The sequence below is a fragment of the Phallusia mammillata genome, chromosome 4 (genome assembly GCF_965637545.1).
Source record: "Phallusia mammillata chromosome 4, kaPhaMamm4.hap1.1, whole genome shotgun sequence".
NCBI lineage: Eukaryota > Metazoa > Chordata > Ascidiacea > Phlebobranchia > Ascidiidae > Phallusia > Phallusia mammillata.
In genome coordinates, this window is record NC_137255.1 from 6489437 (window position 1) to 6508972 (window position 19536).

The window sequence follows — 19536 nt, forward strand, 5'->3', positions numbered from 1 at the left end:
AATGGAAATGGTGGGAAACAAAGGGTGGGGAAAATAAAAGGTGGTGTGATCCACCTATTGGGGTGGTACAGCTCAAAAGGTGTAATTTCACACCATTTTAAGACCAAATTTCCACCCGTCCTATAGCATTGGTGTAAATACCAACCCTCAGTTCTCACGAGGGTGGGTATATGCGCAAAGGTATTTTAAAAGACGCGGTAACACATTGCTAATCATTTGAAACAATTTGGGTACAGCAATAACTTGCAATTAGGCGGTCAATACGGGATTTAGACCATTTGGTGCTAGGATTTCTCTTCCGTTTTCATTGCGGTCAAGGTTTGGAAATATGTTCAAGCCGTGGAAATACGACATTGGAGGTTTGGAATTGTATTTACTCTAGTATAAATGATTACTATACTGACAATTAAATAAACCAGGTAGTATATTTGTATTTAAACAACGCATCATTTTACAACAAACTTTCCTATAACTGCAGTCTATGTAACGTAAATTGAAAAGTTTTTCAGAAGTTTAACGCAGATGTTAGTATCCTACATGTTAATTTTACGTTCTAAGAGCGAAATCCGTAGCAGCAATGTATGGCAGTCGCGACTTAGAACTGTAACCAAACGAGCCAGTGGCATTTTTTCAAAAAAAACATGCACATTTATCACGCTGGATCTCATAAACGCGACGTATGCACGCTATACCGTATACATCATAATATTAGGGGAGTTAGTAGAAATACGAGTATAATTAAAATGAACAAATCACCGGTGAAAAAGTTTTCATTGTTAGTGAAGCTGTAGCAACACAGCAAGATATAGATTGACGCATAACAATCCCAATTGTTACATCAGACAGAATTCTGGGATCGCCCAGGCTGAGTTGCAGGGGCATGTTTGTTTTATTATGACGTTTGCGGTAAGCCACACCCAGAGTTGAGCTTGCGCAGACGCCACGTTTTGTGCCGATTTGGAGGATTTGGAGTTTGGATGCTGATCGGAAACAGTTTAAAGGTTTGTTGGTTATACTTTTTGTTTACCTTGCAAACTGACCAGTAACTGGATGCATATTAAAGTTTTTAAAATGTATGGAGTTGCGTAGTAGACCTGTGTATCTCTAACCTATTTTATTGCGTGACAAAGTCAACGTTTTTTAGAAAAAAATGGCCCACTTTCTCATCAGCATGGCTAGCAGGTCTTGATAATTGGCACATCAGCACTTTACAAACTACTATATGGCACACAAGCTAAATAGTTAAGAAACAGTGGTGCAGACAATACTGCTTGTCCATTAGTTTTTGGTTTATTTTATATGCATTTGGTAATTGTTGGTTTTGTGGATTGGTTGTGTTTAAGTATAAAAATACCTTTTAAAATTATATGTATCAGCAATATAGATTCAACCTGTAGGTTCATTAGAAGTGAGTTGTGTATGTTGTTTTTCTTGCAACTGATAAAGTATGTACATTTGAAGACAAATCTCAGATCAAAATAAAAAACAATGGAAGCTGGAATTTTATGTCCACATGAAACTGAAACGTGTGTTTGCCAATGCATTTCTAAAAAAAACTCCTTTAACATTTAAGAAATGAACGTCATCATGTGACTGTGCCGCCATTGTGTTGCACAATAAACTTTTGCTCCAGAAAGTATTCTTCACCAAACCAAAGGGTGTCAAAAATATTTTACATTTCGGTTTAAATGGTGGTGTTATAGTGCTTTCGTAAAATATGACATGCTTAATTTCCAAACGTTTCAGTGAGTGCTTATGTAATGTGCAAGAGCATTCTCTGAAATGTTTAGATAATAATTTAGGTTGCTTTTTATCTCCTGTATCATCCTTGTTACCGTCATTAAGGTTATTTTTGTTCACAGATTAAAAAGTAAATATGGAATATCATGTGACCTGTGGTGAGAGAAAAGTGATATTAACCTGCATATCAAAACTAGATGTGACCAATCAAATTGAGGCTACATTCAATATCACCCATCCGTTCTCAATTCAGCTTTACTCACAAACATTTAATGACTGGGTGGATGTAGATCAGGGGTGGGCAAACTTTTCAGTGCAAGGGCCGCATTCAAAAGTTTATAATCTTACCGGGCCGCATAGTATTTCACCAACGACCGCCAATTGCTTGCTTGTTGTTTTGTTTTAAAACAACTGATGCAAAGAATAAGGTTTGTATCATATATATATACCATTTAAAGTCGCCTAAATTGCTCTGATTAACAATTTCTAACTTGTGCATAAATTTAGCTTAACGGAGCTAACTGTTTATGACGTCATAAACTGTATTGTGACGATTGCAGTGCCTGTTTTTCGCATTGTTTGCACATAATACACATAATCAGCTTTATGCAAATACGTTTGTTCATGACTGTACAAACATTGGTTGAAACGCTACCTACAACTGTAATTGTTTCAAAAAAAAACAAGCGTTTGTTGCAACAAAGGCTGAACCACGTTTTTTGTTAATAAAGTCCGAGTGCCAACATTAAACAAAAAGTACTGCAACGACCTAAACATGATCCAAAGTGACCAAAGTTTGGGCGTCAACAGTGCAAAGTGGGCTGTTTTTGAAAACGTGAATCGCTTTTACTTTTATCGAACGAAGAAATTTTGTCAAGTGACGATTTGCATAATAACGTGGCAGAAACAACAGGCACGTGAAAAGTATCTGTGTTTAGTTCCAAAGTATCGAACGGGTGCAGATACTGCATATGGTATTGGTATCGGCAAGTCGCACCCCCGGTATTTTTAAAACTCTGCGCCTGTGCTCATAGTACTATTCAGCGTTACTCGGAAACATTTGGCGGGCCGCATGCGGCCCGCGGGCCGTAGTTTGCCCACCCCTGATGTAGATAATCTAACAGATTTGCCAGAAAGTGGCAAACTTCTTGTCAAAGGTATTTGCATGTAATACAATACATCAGTTAATGTGTTACACTTATGTTGATTGTGACAATATGTCTTAATGTTGTTTGTATTTGTACAAATGTTGCTTAGAAATATGCAATTAAATAAATTTCAGAGTGTTTGCCGGAGATACAAAATGATAATGAGACTGCAACACATCCTTTATCCTCATCTTCACTTCTGACTACATCCCCCTCAGTAGAAATGGATGGTTGGTTACATACAAGCTTCCAAAACTCATTGGTGATGCTTTGGAAGATTGCAACTCTCCAAGCAAACTAACCAACAAAATTAGGAGCAAAATTGTTCAACTCATCTGTGATTCAATTTCACCACATAATATGTGAGTGTGATCTAGTTTGTTTGAAAATAGCTTGTAATGTACACATTAAATATTACTAATACTGTAAAAATTAATTACAGGTATCCATCACCCCTACAAATAAGAACAGTATTAATGGAATTAGTAAAGGCATATCCAGTATTGCAAGATCAAAACAGTAGCAGTCCAATAGTAAGTAGGTGCGAGATTTCTGCCCAGCACAGTACTGATTTTGGTTTGTTTTGTAGAGCACATGGGTTTGTAGTTTGCGACAAAGATTTAAAGACATAAGAAGACTTCATTCAGATGTGCAAATTGCTGCCATGAAAATAAACTATGGCGGTCGAGAAAGGCAGGATTCTTTAAAGAGGTTGTTTAAAGATGTGAGTATGTACATATATTTATTAAGAGTTTTCTAGGTTTAGCAAGTTAGATAGGTTTATTTTCAGTTAAACACCAAAAGTGAGGTTATGTTCCAAATTGTGTGTTTGCATACAGAGTTTTGAAGATGAGGAATCCGTTGCACTGCATTCTAAAATAGCACGATTGGAGCTGGCCAAACCACATCCAAATCATGATTTAATAGAAGACTGCCATAAGCGTACTGTTGCGCTGTCTTTTAATTGGTAGAGGGCGTGACTCTATGCGCCCAGACAGCACAGCAGGGGCGATCGCTTATATTCCTAGAACGGTTCTCAACGCGCCTTTCCTCGCGCTCAACAACTCCAAGGCACCAAGAGCCAAAATAACGAATTCTTTTATTAAGGCAATTCAGGACAGAGATGGCGCTCAAGGGTTCAGCAGCAAGACGAGCACAAGGGCAAATGCGGTTTCTGCAAATATGCACTAATTTAGTTAAGGAAACAGACGAGAAATTATCAGTACAGTTGACTCTTACCGAACTATTATAGGACCAGAGTCACAGTAACATTCAAAGGGTTCAGGAGATTTTACGTTCTGCAAATACAGCATCAAATTCAATAAACATCACCAAAACACATTAGTAACGAACTGCGAGACTTTAAGCAACAAGGCTTACCGGAAAAATGCAGTTATTTACAGCAAACAGCAAGTTGGCTGACGACGGTGGGATCCGTGGGCCAGAAATGCACAAATTACACATTGGACGACCGGCAACAGTTCAGTTAGCACAAATTTCCTATTCGTTAACAAAGAAACAAACATAACCGGTCAATTAGATAAAGCATGCTGCCTCTATAACAGTGGTTCTTAACCGGTGGGAAATTTCCCACTAGTGGGAAATTTAATGTTTTTTGGTGGAAATTATGTAAGTCAGGTAACCAAACTCGGGCCCGAAGGTCTAACCGGGCTTTGAATTAATCGTTGAAAGTTGCTTTCCTAAAATTTTTCCGCAACAACATGTTAGAATAATTTTTAACCTTGTTTTACAAGACGCATAAAAATCCAAGGCCGTTTGTTACATCACAGACATGTCTGAAAGTATCAATGACTTTGCTATTGTGCGCGAATAAAGGCCTTTCCTTTGTTGATTGTCATGCAATAACTGACTATTGCAAGCAGAGGAAACTCTTCAATATTCCAAAAACTTTAATCTCTCACAGAAGCACTATTTAAACTGAATAAGATTGCAGTATATAAGTTTGGGGTTCCAGACCAAATCGCTTCACAAACTTATTTAATTTACAGAACGTTTTTTTTTGTTAACGTAGGGCACAAAACATCATTATGAAAATAACAGAGGGAGCTAGTTCGAAGCTAGTGATTCACTTTAGTGGGAAACCACACCAAAAAGGTTAAGAACCACTGCTCTATAACATCCAGTCGCTAATAAACACGAGGCAGTCACGCTTACAAGTTGGGACTTCAGTAAAACAATGCCAAGGTTGTGACATCATAAGCACCAAATGTGTGACAGACAATGTCACCAGGTTGCACAACATTGCGCCATACAAGTGAGTTAAGCCTACGGTAGGCATATTTCCAAAATGTAATCTATTTCGCATATGGGGCTTTTTTAACCAATCACAGGTATCGTTTTCACCGCCGCTTCGTCAGTCCAAACCAATCAGAGAACACTTTGCCTTTGACCAATCACAGGACACGATGCGTGACAACCATGCAATCAACTTATTTTAAATTTTAAGTTCCGTTTCGCAGGTGTAGCTTTTTCATTAGCATTGCTTAGAGTTATGCCAGTTTAAGCATATGTATGTAGTTTTAATGGTAATAGCATTGTTTATAGTGATGCCAGTGTAAGCGTACTATGCGTGTAGTTTTAATAGTAATGGTAATTAAATTAAAAAAAACTGAACTTTAGTTGTTGTGTAGGCAAAACCATAGACCTTTAAAGTTGCAGCTAAAACTCAAAAAATAGAAGCACAACATTTCGTAGAAGCACTTGCTGGATTGGTAGTAACAAAAGAAAGAACCGAAATGTTTTTTGGAGGAAAAAACTTCAGCAGAAGAATAGTCAAATTGGCTTGGATAGAGTGGACAGTCTTTCTGCAGATGTGAAATCTCTGATACAAGCTGGAATTCCAAGTTGTCTTTGTACCAGCAAAAATTTATCCAAATTTGACCTTGAATTTTTGTCAAAAAATTGGTTTGGTCAACCAATCTGACGACTGGGGGTTGGTCCAAATTTTAACCGTGTATCAAGCCAAATTGGGGACAGCTATGTCAATGAAGTTAATTATTTGAGCCCTAATTTATACCGATTTAATTTCCAATAAATGTGTATCAAACATTTTCTAGTCCTAAAAAAACCAGTGCAATTAAATTCAACACTCTATGCCTTGTATCTATAAATGTTTAAGTCAAACTTAACACCGAGGCAACTTAACAAATGCAATCAAATAGGACCAAGTTGCTTGTAGCAGATAAAGAAGTGCAGTTGCCAACAACCACTCTTATCCAAAGCACACTATTTCAGGATTGAGTGCTGTATCATTGTAGGACATTTATTGTTGCCGCATGGAAGTATGCTTAAGCCTCAGCATTTTCGACGATGTTTGTGTCATTATTAATTTGATCATGAACATATCATAACTCAATAGAACAATCTTCACAAGAGATTGTATATATTTATGTATATTTTCTGAAAAAAAGAACCTCTACATTGCCAAAACTATCAAACTTCGGAAAGGATAGACTACAGAAAAAGTCTGGCTGACCTGACACAAGCATTTCAAAATTTATGTGTAATGTATAATTGGGGTCTTAAAAAAGTTATTTCAGATTGACGCAGTGCATTCCAGTGTGTCAGATTGACACAGTGCAATCCAAAAATGTTTTAATGTGTATGTATTGTCTCAAAAGATTATGAAAAGTATTGTTACATTTTAAAGATCTGTTAACTTGTGAAACTAATATGTGCAACTTGTTTCATATTGGTGATAAAATGTGATTAATGTTTGTTTAATAAAAATGAAATGGTTTTGGATATTTGTGGAAAGAAAAGACAACAAATTAAAATTGACTGCTTGCTTATGGTTAAACACTATGCCTGCCTTTTTTAAAGTCATCATTATGCTTGCCATTTTCCAGTTTATTAATTACACATATACGACCACAAGACTCACGAAGGCAGTGCAATTCGGGAGGCTTATACAGGACACTTTAACGGATACACTGCAGAAAATGAAAAATTTGGTGTACTAGGTAAATTGGTAGTGAACAAAAAGGTTTTTCAGGCCTAAATTTTTTTAATGACAACAAGGTCAAGGCAACCAGTAGTTTTGACACCAATATAAACAACACTAGTTTTTGACAAGGATATTAATGTGAGGTTTCCAACATGTTTATACAATCATACTATACCAAAATCTAAAATAGAATGATGGTATTTCATTTTATTATTTCCAACTATTGACCACGAAAGCTTTCGTTTACACATTTTAAATATCTTTTACAGAACCTCAGGATTTGATACATGTGTTTTGCCCCACCATAACTTAAATGAGTGCTTTTTGGAAGGAGGTGCATAGGCAATTATTGTTCTGTACTTGCCAAAAACAATTTTAGGACAGATTGGAGAGGTCAACAAATCAACTGACATGGGCCTATATGCTATTAAAAAAAATAGCACCCACAAACACTTGGTTACAAGAAAATAACACAGCATTTGAACTGGGTATTTGTATAATCCAAAGGTTGTTAACAACAAAAGATGTCAACTCATTACAGAATTGATAGTACACTGCAAAAAATAATGGCTCACTATTGAGCCATAAGGACCAACCTTTAACTGTACTGACTCATTTTTCCCTTATTTTTTGACTGGAAATGAGCCGAAACCATTTTTAATTTTCAGCCAACAAACTTTTAGTGTGAAAGTAGAAACATGGCTCATTACAAGCCGATACTGGATTGATATAAGCCATGTTTAAAAAGATTTTTAAAATGGGCCATTCCAAACCATTTTTGGCTTGAATTCAGCCTTTTTTATTTTTTGGCTTCATAGCTAGCTAATTTTTTTTGCAGTGTAAGATTATACTGCTGATCACTGTAAACATTTTGGAAGTTTAAGCAGTATGTTGATTTCAGATATTTATGTCATTTAAAGTATGGTAAGTGATGGTGATTATAGGTCTCTATAGCCATACAGCCTTTTAAAAGTAGCTTTAAATATAAAAGACCAGCCCTCATTGTTGCCATTACATGCAAGCATTGCATTTTAGTAAACATGAACACTTCTATCTTGCTGCTTGCTTTCATGATGCGATGGTATCTAAAACAAAATTGCATATATTTCTCTGAAAGTAGCCTGTGTGCTGCTGTGCATAATATCAGTAATTTTACAAAGAGAAAAATATAATCTATCTAGTTTATTGCAATACATTATATACTGGTCATTACCTGCACTTTTGTACTGAATGCTTCCATTTTCGCCATATTTTCAAAATAAAATATTATTTTGACTTGAAAAAGCAGTGACGACCTTACAACATCAAAAATACGCAAAGTAAACCACTACGCAACGGCCTACGTGACGTAACGAAAGTCCGCAAAAATCCGTCCCTCTGATTGGTTAAAAAAGCCCCATATGCGAAATAGATTACATTTTGGAAATATGCCTACGGTAGAGCTATTAACACCAACCGTTTCTCCTGATCCAAAAGTGCTTAATTTTCGATAGGTGACGTAAAGAGCTGAATTATTTATTTAGCGGCTATAAATGGGTTGGGCTGGGAAATATTTACATAAAATTTTTGCATTAGTAACTAATTTTTTGGATTAGTTTTATTGAATTTTGAGTACTAATACCTTACCCCAACCCTAATAGCCCTAACCGTTAGCATTTTTTGAGATATACCGTTTTAAATGAAAAAAGTGCTCTTTGCGCCACCTGTCGAAAATTAAGCACTTTCGGATCAGGAGAAACGGTTGGTGTTAGTAGCTCTACCTAAGCCTACTGGCGGGAAACATAGAAAACATAATAATATGTACGATGGCGATGTAACAGTACATTCGAGTTTCGGAGAAATATCATTACAAGAGGTGCAGCAAGTAATGACATTTTAGACTAGTTTCCAACACTTCATGAAATCAATTTGGTAGGTGGATCTTTTCACATTATATTTAATGTACCCATTTTAATGTAATAACCATTTTATTGAAATTGGAATGTCCAGTGATTTGTCTGTTTCAGATATTTTTGGCAACAGAATTGATTCTTAAAGTAGATGTATTGCAAACATTCATGGAAAAATTTGATGACCAAAAAATGCTGCAGAGACTGGAGAATCTTAATATGTGTACGGTTTAAGCAATGGGTGATGTACCAGTAATATTTTTATTGTTAAATTGTAATTGACTCTGAAATGATGCTATTTTGCACAAATGCTGTGGGTTATAACTTGTTTTATGATATGCAGGAGGATGAAAACATGTTTCCACATGTATTTTGAAACAAACAAGAATACTTGGTGTTTGTTGATGGAAAGAAGTTATGTGTTGCACCTAATTTGCCACAAGCCGTAGTTGCAATGATCTGCAGCTATTGGGTGTTCGACATTTGCTTTCCGAAACAATTGGTCAAGTCTCTACAACTTTTCTGCTGTCTTCTAAATTTACCACTGAAAAATCGTCACATTGGTGTACAGCGTGTTTCAAACAAGCTGTAAGCGAAGTGCAAATTAAATTTTGTGAAACCCTGTTGTACTGGAACACCTTTGAAGGTGGAGATACCGACACCCTACAGTGGTGCAGACAGCTGAGTGTTGGTTGCCACCAATGGGGGCAAATGCACACCTACTATGGTGGAATTCACAGGTGGAACTTACCACCTTCGTTATCTAAAGGTGGGAAGCAACTCCACCCTAGGTTGGAGTTTGTGGACCACCAATTTTGGTGTTAGTTTCCACGACTACCATTTACAGTGCGTAGGGGCAAGAGGGTGCCTTCGCTTCCTTTGGAGATTTTAAAGCACCTCAAAATTGAAAAAAATCGAAAATCCTAATGAAAAAAAGTATCATGATATTAGTGAAGGAGAGAAAGTCATTGAATGTCTATACAAACGTCTTTAACAATATCATGACCTTAACCATAACACCAGATGTGATTTCAATTGTTTGTCGTTGCGCTTACGATGCTAAAGTAAAGCGACTCGCCTTGATGATCACATAAGCATCGTAATTGCGCCCCTGCTTTGCTTTGGGTTTTTATGTCTGCAGGATGCACAAGAATGTGGCATTTTTCGCGACTTTAAATTTGCCAGCGAGGAATTTTTGCGCTAGCTAAAAAAAAACGCTGACGAAAACCCCCCATTCTTGTTGGTGGTTTCCAGGGGCGCCGACAGAAATTGTGCAAGAGGGGGGAAATTTTGAAAGGTACTTACGATATCAAACAATTAGGTGCATATTGACATAAATTAAGCTTATATACTATATCAGGGGTGGGCAAACTACGGCCCGCGGGCCGCATGCGGCCCGGCAAAGGAGTTCATGCGGCCCGCCAAATGTTTCCGAGTAACGCTGAATAGTACTATGAGCACAGGCGCAGAGTTTTAAAAATACCGGGGGTGCGACTTGCTAAAACCAATATCATGTGCAGTATCTGTACCCGCACGATACTTTGGAACTAAACACAGATACTTTTCACGTGCTTGAGCCTGCCACGTTATTATGCAAATCGTCACTTGACACAATTTCTTCGTTCGATAAAAGTAAAAGCGATTCACGTTTTACAGCCCACTTTGCACTGTTGACGCCCAAACTTTGGCACAAGGACTTTATCAACAAAAAACGTGGTTCAGCCTTTGTTGCAACAAACGCTTGTTTTTTTGAAACAATTACAATTGTAGCGTTTCAACCAATGTTTGTACAATCATGAACAAACGTATTTGCATATTGCTGAAAATATACTATGTAATAATTTTGCGCAGGGGTGCACAACCTGCGGCCGCAATCTATTTTGCTAAATATTTTGATTTTCAAACTGCTAAAACAGATTTCGTGGGACAGGAAAAAAGATTATCAGTCTAGTAATAACCATGCGCCAGGCTTTTTATCCGCTTATTATGTACAAACAATGCGAAAAAACGGGCACTGCAATCGTTACAATACAGTTTATGACGTCATAAACAGTTAGCTCCGTTCAGCTAAACTTATGCACAAGTTAGAAATTGTTAATCAGAGCACTTCAGGCGACTTTAAATGGTATATATATGATACAAACCTTATTCTTTGCATCAGTTGTTTTAAAACAAAACAACAAGCAAGCAATTGGCGGCCGTTGGTGAAATACCATGCGGCCCGATAAGATTATAAACTTTTGAATGCGGCCCTTGCACTGAAAAGTTTGCCCACCCCTGTACTATATGGTTAAAACATGATACACGCTTCATGTGAAAAAATCACCACGAATAAATATAGAAATAAGGTACATATTGCTAAAGTCGTTTATACAGACATTCGTTGACTTTCCCTTCTTTTTTTTTCTCCAGTGGGTATAACAGCAGGTTAGTATTTTCATTTTATAGCGTTTCTATAACTTTTTCTGTAACTAAACATAAATGTTTTTCTGCTGCGTTATAGTTATGGCAATGTTACACCTTGGAGCAAACGGCCAGACTGCCAAGCAGATTGAGGAGGTTTTTGGTTTCAACAGACTCGAGGGAAAATTTCATAGTACTTTTGGTGGACTGCACGATCAACTGTTTAAAAATGTTGGTATTGTACTTTTGACGACTAATGTTTCAGCTGGTTTTTAAAGTTTTTAAAACTGTTTTTGCAGTTTTTGGTAAAAACGTTGTGTTTTACAACCTCCTGGGGCCTATTGAAGTTACATATGCTAATGAGGATTTGGTTTGCATTTGCGTTAAAATTGTTTCTTTATAGGTGCAGATCAGCACTAAAAAGATTTCAAAACATTCTTTAAAATCGAAATACGAGAAAAAGCAACTACTACGCGACTGGGACGACCTTTTTTTACCCGCAAGAAAACAGTACTTGTGGCTTGTGTACACGTCCATATCCATTTATACAGGTGTGTATACGTTCATTGTTTAAGTGTTTTTATTTAAAACTTGTGCTACAATTTGTACCGGGGAGAAAACGACCTATTTCTTTATGTGCAGACTGCTGAAAATCTCACCATTGAATCGCCATTTCAACGGTTGGACCGAGAAAAAATGTTGGAAATTTTTTTCGGTTTAGGATACGATTCACCGGTAGGTGATATTTTAATCATTCAATATGTTGTTTGTCTACAATTGATGTTAGAATCGTATATGTTACTGACAAAAACCTACTTTTTTGTGTTAAAGTCTATCACAATTACATCTTCGAACGGAGTGTTTGTCAATAAACATCTAGAAGTGCATGAAGATTACAAACAAGCTTTAAAGATTTATGGAGCTCAAGTTGATTCAGTATGTAATGTGTTCTAAGCTCTCTTATCTCTAGGAAACTTAATTAAACAAAACATTTGTTTACACTAGAGTGTTTCTTATTCATTGTTAACTGCAGCCGAAACACAGTTATACGGTGACCATACTTCGCTTTTAATTAGCAATTTAATGAGGTCTCAACATATCCAGTATATAGTGTGTTATCAGCTATAAAAATGTTCACACCTATTCAGTTGGATTTTGACGAAAATCCTCAAAAATCGGTAAACTCGATCAACAACTGGATTAACGAAGCAACTGAAGGCAAAATTCCAAGAATGTTGACTACTGATTCTTTGAACCATGACACAGCATTGGTTATCGCAAACGCACTGTATTTTTTGCGCTGACTGGCATTCTAAGTTCAGCGAAGAAAATACCAAGCAAAAGGACTTTTATGTCACTCAAGACAAAGTTGTGAAGACGCCGTTCATGTTCCAGAAAGGTTAGTGACATTTTTGATTAGCGGTAAAATATTTGCTTTGCTGAACCTATTCGGTAAAATCAACGATAGCGGCCAGTTGCGGAATTCATTTTTTTTGTATATCGTTTCTACCACAAAAGTCATAGGCTACCTTTCAGCCGGTTCTGTTACAAAACTAGGTTATAACTTATTTAACGTAAAAAGAACACTGTGCGCATTGTTTGAACGCAGCAAAATAACGAATCTTTGTTGGTAACAAAAATGTATGGTCAAATGCGTTTTTTATCTCGTTTCCCGTTCTATTTGTAGCCGCTTGTTTTTCCGTACGGTGTAACTGGAGTGCGTTCAGTCATGATAGGCCTACACCACCTCGTAATGTTTCAACGTTGTGCAGCTTTTTCTGATTAAATGACACTAACTGCTATATTTGTGCCGCTAAGTTTTCTTTCACCAAGCGAAATAAACTCAACTCATCCCTTGATGCATGTTGGTGAAATAAAGGCTATTTTCTGCGTCTAGAAAGCTATCAATGCTCTGTTAAAGAACCGGATCCTGAAAATCTTCAAAACAACCTTTTCTCTTGCTTTTTAAAATAGCAATGCTATTTTACCAAAAGTGAAACTGTTTGGGTTGGTAACATGTATCAACAAGCTTTATGACGCATTATAACAGATGTTTGCTGTCGCCTAAGATATTTATTAAAACCGTCCGGAATTTCGCTCATACGGATATGATAATTGGTAACCGAATCTGACATTCAGTGGTGGGATTCAGTCGGTTCGCACCGTTTCTATAGAACCGTCTCACGAAATTTTATGAAAACCGGTTAGCATTACTGGTTACTGTCAATGGACTTTTTGTAACAGAACAGGCTGAAAATATCACTTTTGTGATAGAACCGGCTGACAAAATAAATAAATCTCACCACTGCCTGTGTCCCGTTTTATAGATCTAATTGAACGTAGCCTATGATGTGTACCTGAATAAGCAGAGATAACGAAGTCATTTTAGATGTTTGATAGTCCCCTTTTGTCCAACGCGTCTAACCAACAAAAATAAAAACCGTGAAAAACGCAAATACTCACAGTATCCATCTGTGCAAAACCAAAACAACGACCATTCATTTGATGTTCATCTGAATCAACAGCGCATGACCTAGTAAATTTGCTGAAAGGAGTCCGTCGTTGCCGTCACATGCATCTCTGTCCACACCTAAAACAATAACGTAATAGCTATGTTTTTAGGGGCGTCTAATAAGACCAACTGCATAATAATGTCATTGCAAACTAAAGAAAAGTTCCTTCCTGGGCATTTTAGGACGCTTGGCTAACCACGACACGCACTGGTGACTTTGTGACGCAAAATTTGTATTGTTGACAACACCAACGTGTTTTCGTTTTTTAGGGCCAAAAAAGCTTGCATGGAACCTGATGAAACATCAGAAGAAAAGGAAATACAAGACAGAGGTTGGGGCAAAGATGATGTGGCCTTTGCAGAAGAAATTTTGCAAAACAGGCCCGGTTTTCGAGAAACACGTCTTCCTCCAAAAGGTGGTGTAAAATTTAGCAATAAATTTGATTCCGCCGAGGAGGCCAGAAAATTGGAAAATTATTATGATACATTAAGGACAATATATTCCTCTTGGAAAGTAGCAAAGCTTGGAAATCTAGGGACTGCAGAATGGCTGCCAGAATTTGCTGTTGCCAAAGTAACCAAGCAGGGAAAATTTATGCAAACAAAATGTCACCATCATTCTAATGGATTTTTTGCACTGTACCCTGAGGAAGCATTGTTTTTGCTGGATGTGGGTGAAATAGAGCTGTTGTTCAATGGAGTACCAATGTCAATGCAGAATGCCTATTCAATGCTATTGTGTGAAGTTCCTGAAGACAGACTAAGCACTATTGAAGAATACCAAGTTTATTCGCACTTGTCAAAACTGGGATATAGGTTACAACGGTATAAATGCGAAAGTTCTGAAGAAAGTGGTAGTGACCTTGCTCACTGTAGTAATGACATTAAAAAGAGAGCTCACTCTAAAGATGCCAATGAACAACAGAAAAAAGTTCAAAAAACAATAAATGTATCCAACGACAGTAGAAATGGCCTAAATGCCAAATCCAATTCTACTGCTTTACAAAAAGACAGTCATACAACTGAACATAAAGAATGGTGGATTACTAGTCACACCACTTTTAAAGATTCTGATGAAATGCATTGCTTAAGATTTAACACTGAAAGCCAAGAGCCAATTAAATTTCTAGATTTTGGGAATTCGAAATTAAACATTTTTACACAGAATATTGACAAATCATATTTACCAACAAACACATCTTCAGAACATTGTCTATTGCCTGTTATTTGGCATGAACGAATAAGGCGTGATGATGGACTAAGAGACACTGATGTATTGCATCCAAATGACTTTTCTTATCCTAAAAAAATCAAATTTGATGAGATTCGAAGGACTGCAACCAATTGGAAGCATTACAACTTTTTGATGAGAGAAAACAAAAAAGAAATGGAACAAAAACAGGTTGAATTATGTCGAACTATGCACAGTGGGAAAGTTAGGCCATTATTGCAACCAAATGATGCACATACTACTTTAGAAGTTTTAAACAAAATTAAGATAGACACATTGCAAAGTTGTAAACCTAATGCACAGGTTTCAGAAACTGATCCATTTAATATAAAATACAATGTCTTTCAGACAGACAAAACGAAACCATTTAAAAAAACTCAACCAGGTAAACCATGTTTAAGAATTGTTGTTTGCACACAAAATAACAAAATTCCTGATTTGCATGATGTGGTTTCTTTAGATCAAAAAAGTAATAATGTACCTGTTAAATTTGCTATGGTTGACTTTGGTAGAATTTTTTTCCTTTCTTCTGACAGCATTTTGATTCCAGTTGACACAAGTTTGGGATAAATTGTTTTACTCTGCATCATAGACATTTCTTACCTAGGCAAATAAGTTTTGTTTTTATAGTTAAGGGGATGTGCATTCTTATCCACTTTAAAATTATAAAGCATATAATAATCATACTTTTAATGTTGATTCCATCAAATTATTAAATATATAAGTTTTGTCCTAAATTTGAAAACGGGATAGCTTGTGTTTTACTTTCACGCTCTGTTAACTCGCATTGTTCAAAAGGATGCAAATAACACCTTCGGGCTGTGCAATCCAAATAGCGGTGCTTTAAAAAAATCTGGGTTATCAAATTGTCTGTAGGGCGTAAAAAGGCCACGCGGCGTTCGCAGCGACGTGCAATTTGCCGGGCGAACTTCTGGAAGTTTCTCTCGCCGGCTCATAAATACCGGCCGGCAGACAGAATAACCCACATTCGTCTGTGTTCATTGGCGTTTACCAGCGGTTTCCTTTCTCGTTTTAGCGTGAGTTACAAGCCTAGTACTAGCGTAGTAGAGTTGTGCAGAAATATGGCTCGTATTATGTTGTACGTTTCGTGCCTTTTTGCTGTGGCTCTCGCAAAGACATTGGACCTTGATGGAGATGTTGCTAAACTGTCTGAATCGAATGTCCAATTCAGCATCGATCTCTACAAAAAACTAATTGCAGACCCTTCAACGGAAAACATCATGTTTTCGCCAGTCAGTGTAGCAGCAGGTCAGTATTCTTTTTGAAAGTCTTGTTTTAGTTTAGTGTGAAAAATACAACTTATTGTGATGTGTTACAGCCATGGCTATGACGCACCTTGGGGCAAAAGGCGATACTGCAAACCAGATTGACGAAGTTTTTAGATTCAACAAGCTCGAGGGAAAATTTCATTCCGCTTTTGGCGAATTGCACGGTCTGCTGCTAGACAAGGTGCGTGTTCTATATTCCTAGTAACATATGTACGAGTTGTTTTGTACGAAAGCTCTTGTTTATTCCTACGTCTGTTTTCCTGATTTCGTGTCTTTTAACGTTTTTTTTTTAATCTGTCGTTTTTACGTCTTACATGTGTAGTTTTAGAAGGAAATTTGTCTTTTTGTAGAATTTACTGAAAAAATGTGTTTTTGTTTTGCAGACTGCCGAAAATGTCACTATCAAATCCTCAAACCGAGTCTTTGCCAACGACCAACTAAAAGTGCTCGAAGATTACAAAAATGCTTTAACTGTGTATGGAGCACAAGTTGACTCGGTATGTAATGTTTTTAATGCTTAAGCGTCTTGTTTTAACTTGTCTTATTCTTGTATACTCTATCACTTGAGTAGTGGTTATTGGGCCTCAGGATCATGACTTGTATTTATGTAAAACATCAAGCCAATAGATGATAAGCTGCAGACAGTGCACACTGTTTCTACCTTCACTTTAGTTTCTAAATAGTTGCTTTTAACCAGTTTACCATGTGGTTTACGCCCAGTTGTGGCATAGGATAGGTGAGGCATGGCTTTTCAGCCTGTTGCTTCCAACAAAGTGGAGTGCCGTTGGATGGCTAGGCAACACTATAGCCAATACGGCCTAGATCTAGACACCAACTGCACTGACGAGACCTTATAGGCATAGGGCGAAAAAGTGTGCACTGTCTGCAGTTATAGACTTAATATGTTTCCCACAAAACCTAATATGTTTATTTCTTCAGTTGGACTTCGCCAAAAATCCTGAAAAATCGGTAGAGTCGATAAACAACTGGATTAGCGAAAAAACAGACGGCAAAATTCCATCAATGTTGGCAAAAGATTCGGTGGATGGCAATACAGCCTTGGTAATCGCAAACGCACTGTATTTTCGTGGTAACTGGCATTCCAAATTCAGCGAGCAACAGACTGAACAAAGAGCCTTTTATGTCAGTCATTACACAGTTGTGAAGACACCGTTCATGTTCCAAAGAGGTTAGTAACGTTTTCTCTCATTCAGTAAAGGTGTGTATTATTTACAGTTTCGTTGGTCTGAAGGTTTTTGCTTGAAATAAACCCGAGGGAAAAACATTTTTTGACTTGAATTGAGTTAAACACTTTGTGCGCTGTATAGGCAAAACCCCACGTATTAATTAAATTTTGTGTGTTTGCTCTTCCTTCTGCGCTTGAAACTTTCCGGCAGGGGTTCTTTTGGCGGTTTCTATTCCTGTCGAACTCTATCCTCTTTAATTAACGCTGGTAGTTAGATTCTAGCCCCCACCCCTCTCCACCGACGTCCAGTCATTTTACACTCACATTGCGCCAAACTCACGCTCTTGTGAGCTCACGCCACGTAACGCTGCTTCATAATACGGTGTAGCTACAGCGCGCTTAGTATCATGATCCACCAATTGTGCCCTTCGCGTTTTTTGCGCCCCATAACCTTTTAACGTTGCGTGGCTATTTCCGGCTTGGTGATTGTTCATTGCAATTGTGTCTATGTGTTCTTTCACCAAGCGAAATAATAAACTTATTTTTTTTATTTACAGGCAAATTCCGGTATGGCTACGTTGAAGAACTTACTCTTCAGATCGTAGAATTACCGTATGCGGGCAAAGAATACAGTATGTATGTGCTCTTGCCTGAAAACTTCGACTTGAAAAAGGTTGAAGCCAATCTGAACCCGGAAAACCTCACCCGCTGGATTTCCGAAATCGGCTACAGAACCGTTGATGTAAGTATGGCTTATGGTTGCAGCGGTCAGTCGTTTTTATAGGCCCTAAGTTGTATATTGTACGACTTGTACGGCTTATTCAGAAAGGTTTTGCCTTCAATATACAACAGCAGCGATTTTATTTCCTACTAAAATGTGCAACATTTTTCTTTTTATAGCATGTTTTTTGTAAATGATTAGAAAGAATCACAAATTACAGTACGCAAGGTCCATTGAATGCGTAATAGCGAATTAAGTCTGTCACCAAGCGTTCCCGTAGGGCGAGACGTTGGCTAGAAAAATCCAGCCTGCGGTGAGATTCGAACCCAGGATAGAAGCCTTTCCGGAACTAGCGTTCTACCAACTGAGTTACACAGGCTCAGTTATTTTGAGGAATTTAACCCAACAGTAACTGCTGTGTGTTTTACATGTATATATATTTTCAGTTCAGCTTGGTCTATCCCTATTGACTTGTGTTTGTGTTTTTAGATAACTCTTCCAAAGTTTAAGCTCGAGGAATCACTCAACTTGCATGAAGTTTTGCCCAAACTCGGAGTGACCGACGTTTTCGACCAAAGCAAAGCCGATTTGTCGGGTCTGGCTAAAAACCCCAACCTCAATGTAGATCAGATTCTGCACAAGGCAGTATTGGAGGTAAGTTCACCAGCATGTGCCTCTTTGCAAGGCTGTATATTGTCCGTGTTAAGATAGCATGGTGCCGAACGTTATGAGGCCTAAGTAATAAGGCTAATACATAAAACAGACCTAATACAAAGAATATAATTGCTAAAAATTTCAATCCTGGTTTCCATTTACAACAAGTATAGCGCCCGTGAAATAACAAGATTTCAATATAAAATGAATATAATTTGCATCGAACGGGAATTTTTTGCCCAAATTCTACTGAATTTATTTGGCCCGTGGCTCAAAACACAATGACGGTTACCCGCGCTGGGATTCGAACCCCCTTCCCTTCGCCCAAATTTTCAATTCGCCAAATTTTATCAGGTTAACGAAGAAGGCAGCGTGGCAGCTGCAGCCACAACTGTACGAATTGTGGCCCGATCATTGGATATCAGGCCCGAATTTGTGGCCAACCACCCGTTCCTGTGGGCCATTCGCCATGAGGGAACCGGTTTGGTCCTGTTCATGGGTCGTCTGCAACGGCCAGAAGGCCCACTGATGAACCATGATGAGTTTTAGGGCGTATTTGTTTCGTTCATCGTTTATCATTTTATGTTCATTTGGTTCTTTTTTTCATGGGGACCAAACTTTGTGCGTTAACGTTCGGCACCATTGTATATTTGATGTGTATGTTCCATGTGTTGCTACGAGATTTACTTTTAAGTCCCAGTGTTTCCCAAATAATAAATAAGCTATTGCTGACAGGCATAAAGTATAAACGAGCATTGCTCTCCCAGCAGTTTTTATTGTAAATAATCGACGTTTC

The 19536-nt window shown here is 37.6% G+C and overlaps 5 protein-coding genes and 2 long non-coding RNA genes across 10 annotated transcripts; 5 read left to right on the top strand and 2 right to left on the bottom strand.

Annotated features, from left to right (window-relative positions):
* The first annotated feature begins 80 nt into the window (after positions 1-80).
* On the top strand, positions 81-2299 carry LOC145224452 (uncharacterized). The gene is made up of 3 exons (XR_013859658.1): positions 81-359; positions 843-1001; positions 1863-2299. It is a non-coding gene; the product is annotated as an uncharacterized LOC145224452 (long non-coding RNA).
* A 1041-nt stretch (positions 2300-3340) lies between these two features.
* LOC145224464 (uncharacterized) lies at positions 3341-3859 on the top strand. The gene is made up of 3 exons (XM_080090957.1): positions 3341-3421; positions 3478-3612; positions 3728-3859. The coding sequence occupies exons 1-3, from the start codon at positions 3365-3367 to the stop codon at positions 3857-3859; spliced, it is 324 nt and encodes a 107-aa protein (XP_079947083.1). The 5' UTR covers positions 3341-3364.
* Positions 3722-4352, bottom strand: LOC145224462 (uncharacterized). The gene is made up of 3 exons (XM_080090956.1): positions 4269-4352; positions 4128-4186; positions 3722-4062 (listed from the first exon to the last, which is right to left on the bottom strand). The coding sequence occupies exons 1-3, from the start codon at positions 4350-4352 to the stop codon at positions 3849-3851; spliced, it is 357 nt and encodes a 118-aa protein (XP_079947082.1). The 3' UTR covers positions 3722-3848.
* Positions 4353-6737: 2385 nt separating this feature from the next.
* On the bottom strand, positions 6738-8624 carry LOC145224465 (uncharacterized). Its single transcript, XR_013859659.1, has 2 exons — positions 8069-8624; positions 6738-7940 (listed from the first exon to the last, which is right to left on the bottom strand). It is a non-coding gene; the product is annotated as an uncharacterized LOC145224465 (long non-coding RNA).
* Positions 8625-10775: 2151 nt separating this feature from the next.
* On the top strand, positions 10776-15560 carry LOC145224457 (tRNA-splicing endonuclease subunit Sen54-like). Of its 4 annotated transcripts, XM_080090946.1 has the most exons (7): positions 10776-11171; positions 11248-11378; positions 11551-11698; positions 11790-11882; positions 11979-12083; positions 12296-12546; positions 13930-15560. In XM_080090946.1, exon 7 carries the CDS (start codon positions 13946-13948, stop codon positions 15458-15460), a length of 1515 nt encoding a protein of 504 aa, XP_079947072.1. In that variant the 5' UTR covers positions 10776-11171; positions 11248-11378; positions 11551-11698; positions 11790-11882; positions 11979-12083; positions 12296-12546; positions 13930-13945; the 3' UTR covers positions 15461-15560. The 4 variants fall into 4 exon arrangements, with proteins under 4 accessions (XP_079947072.1, XP_079947074.1, XP_079947075.1 ...); XM_080090948.1 differs by lacking the exon at positions 10776-11171 and having other exon boundaries at positions 11242-11378; XM_080090949.1 differs by lacking the exons at positions 10776-11171; positions 11248-11378; positions 11551-11698; positions 11790-11882 and having other exon boundaries at positions 11971-12083.
* Positions 11250-12451, top strand: LOC145222649 (serpin B10-like). The gene is made up of 4 exons (XM_080088819.1): positions 11250-11378; positions 11790-11882; positions 11979-12083; positions 12296-12451. The coding sequence occupies exons 1-4, from the start codon at positions 11250-11252 to the stop codon at positions 12449-12451; spliced, it is 483 nt and encodes a 160-aa protein (XP_079944945.1).
* Positions 15561-15881: 321 nt separating the features above from the next.
* Positions 15882-19517, top strand: LOC145224459 (leukocyte elastase inhibitor-like). Its single transcript, XM_080090953.1, has 7 exons — positions 15882-16159; positions 16230-16360; positions 16563-16676; positions 17119-17368; positions 17923-18107; positions 18576-18740; positions 19095-19517. Exons 1-7 carry the CDS (start codon positions 15973-15975, stop codon positions 19287-19289), a joined length of 1227 nt encoding a protein of 408 aa, XP_079947079.1. The 5' UTR covers positions 15882-15972; the 3' UTR covers positions 19290-19517.
* Positions 19518-19536: the final 19 nt, after the last annotated feature.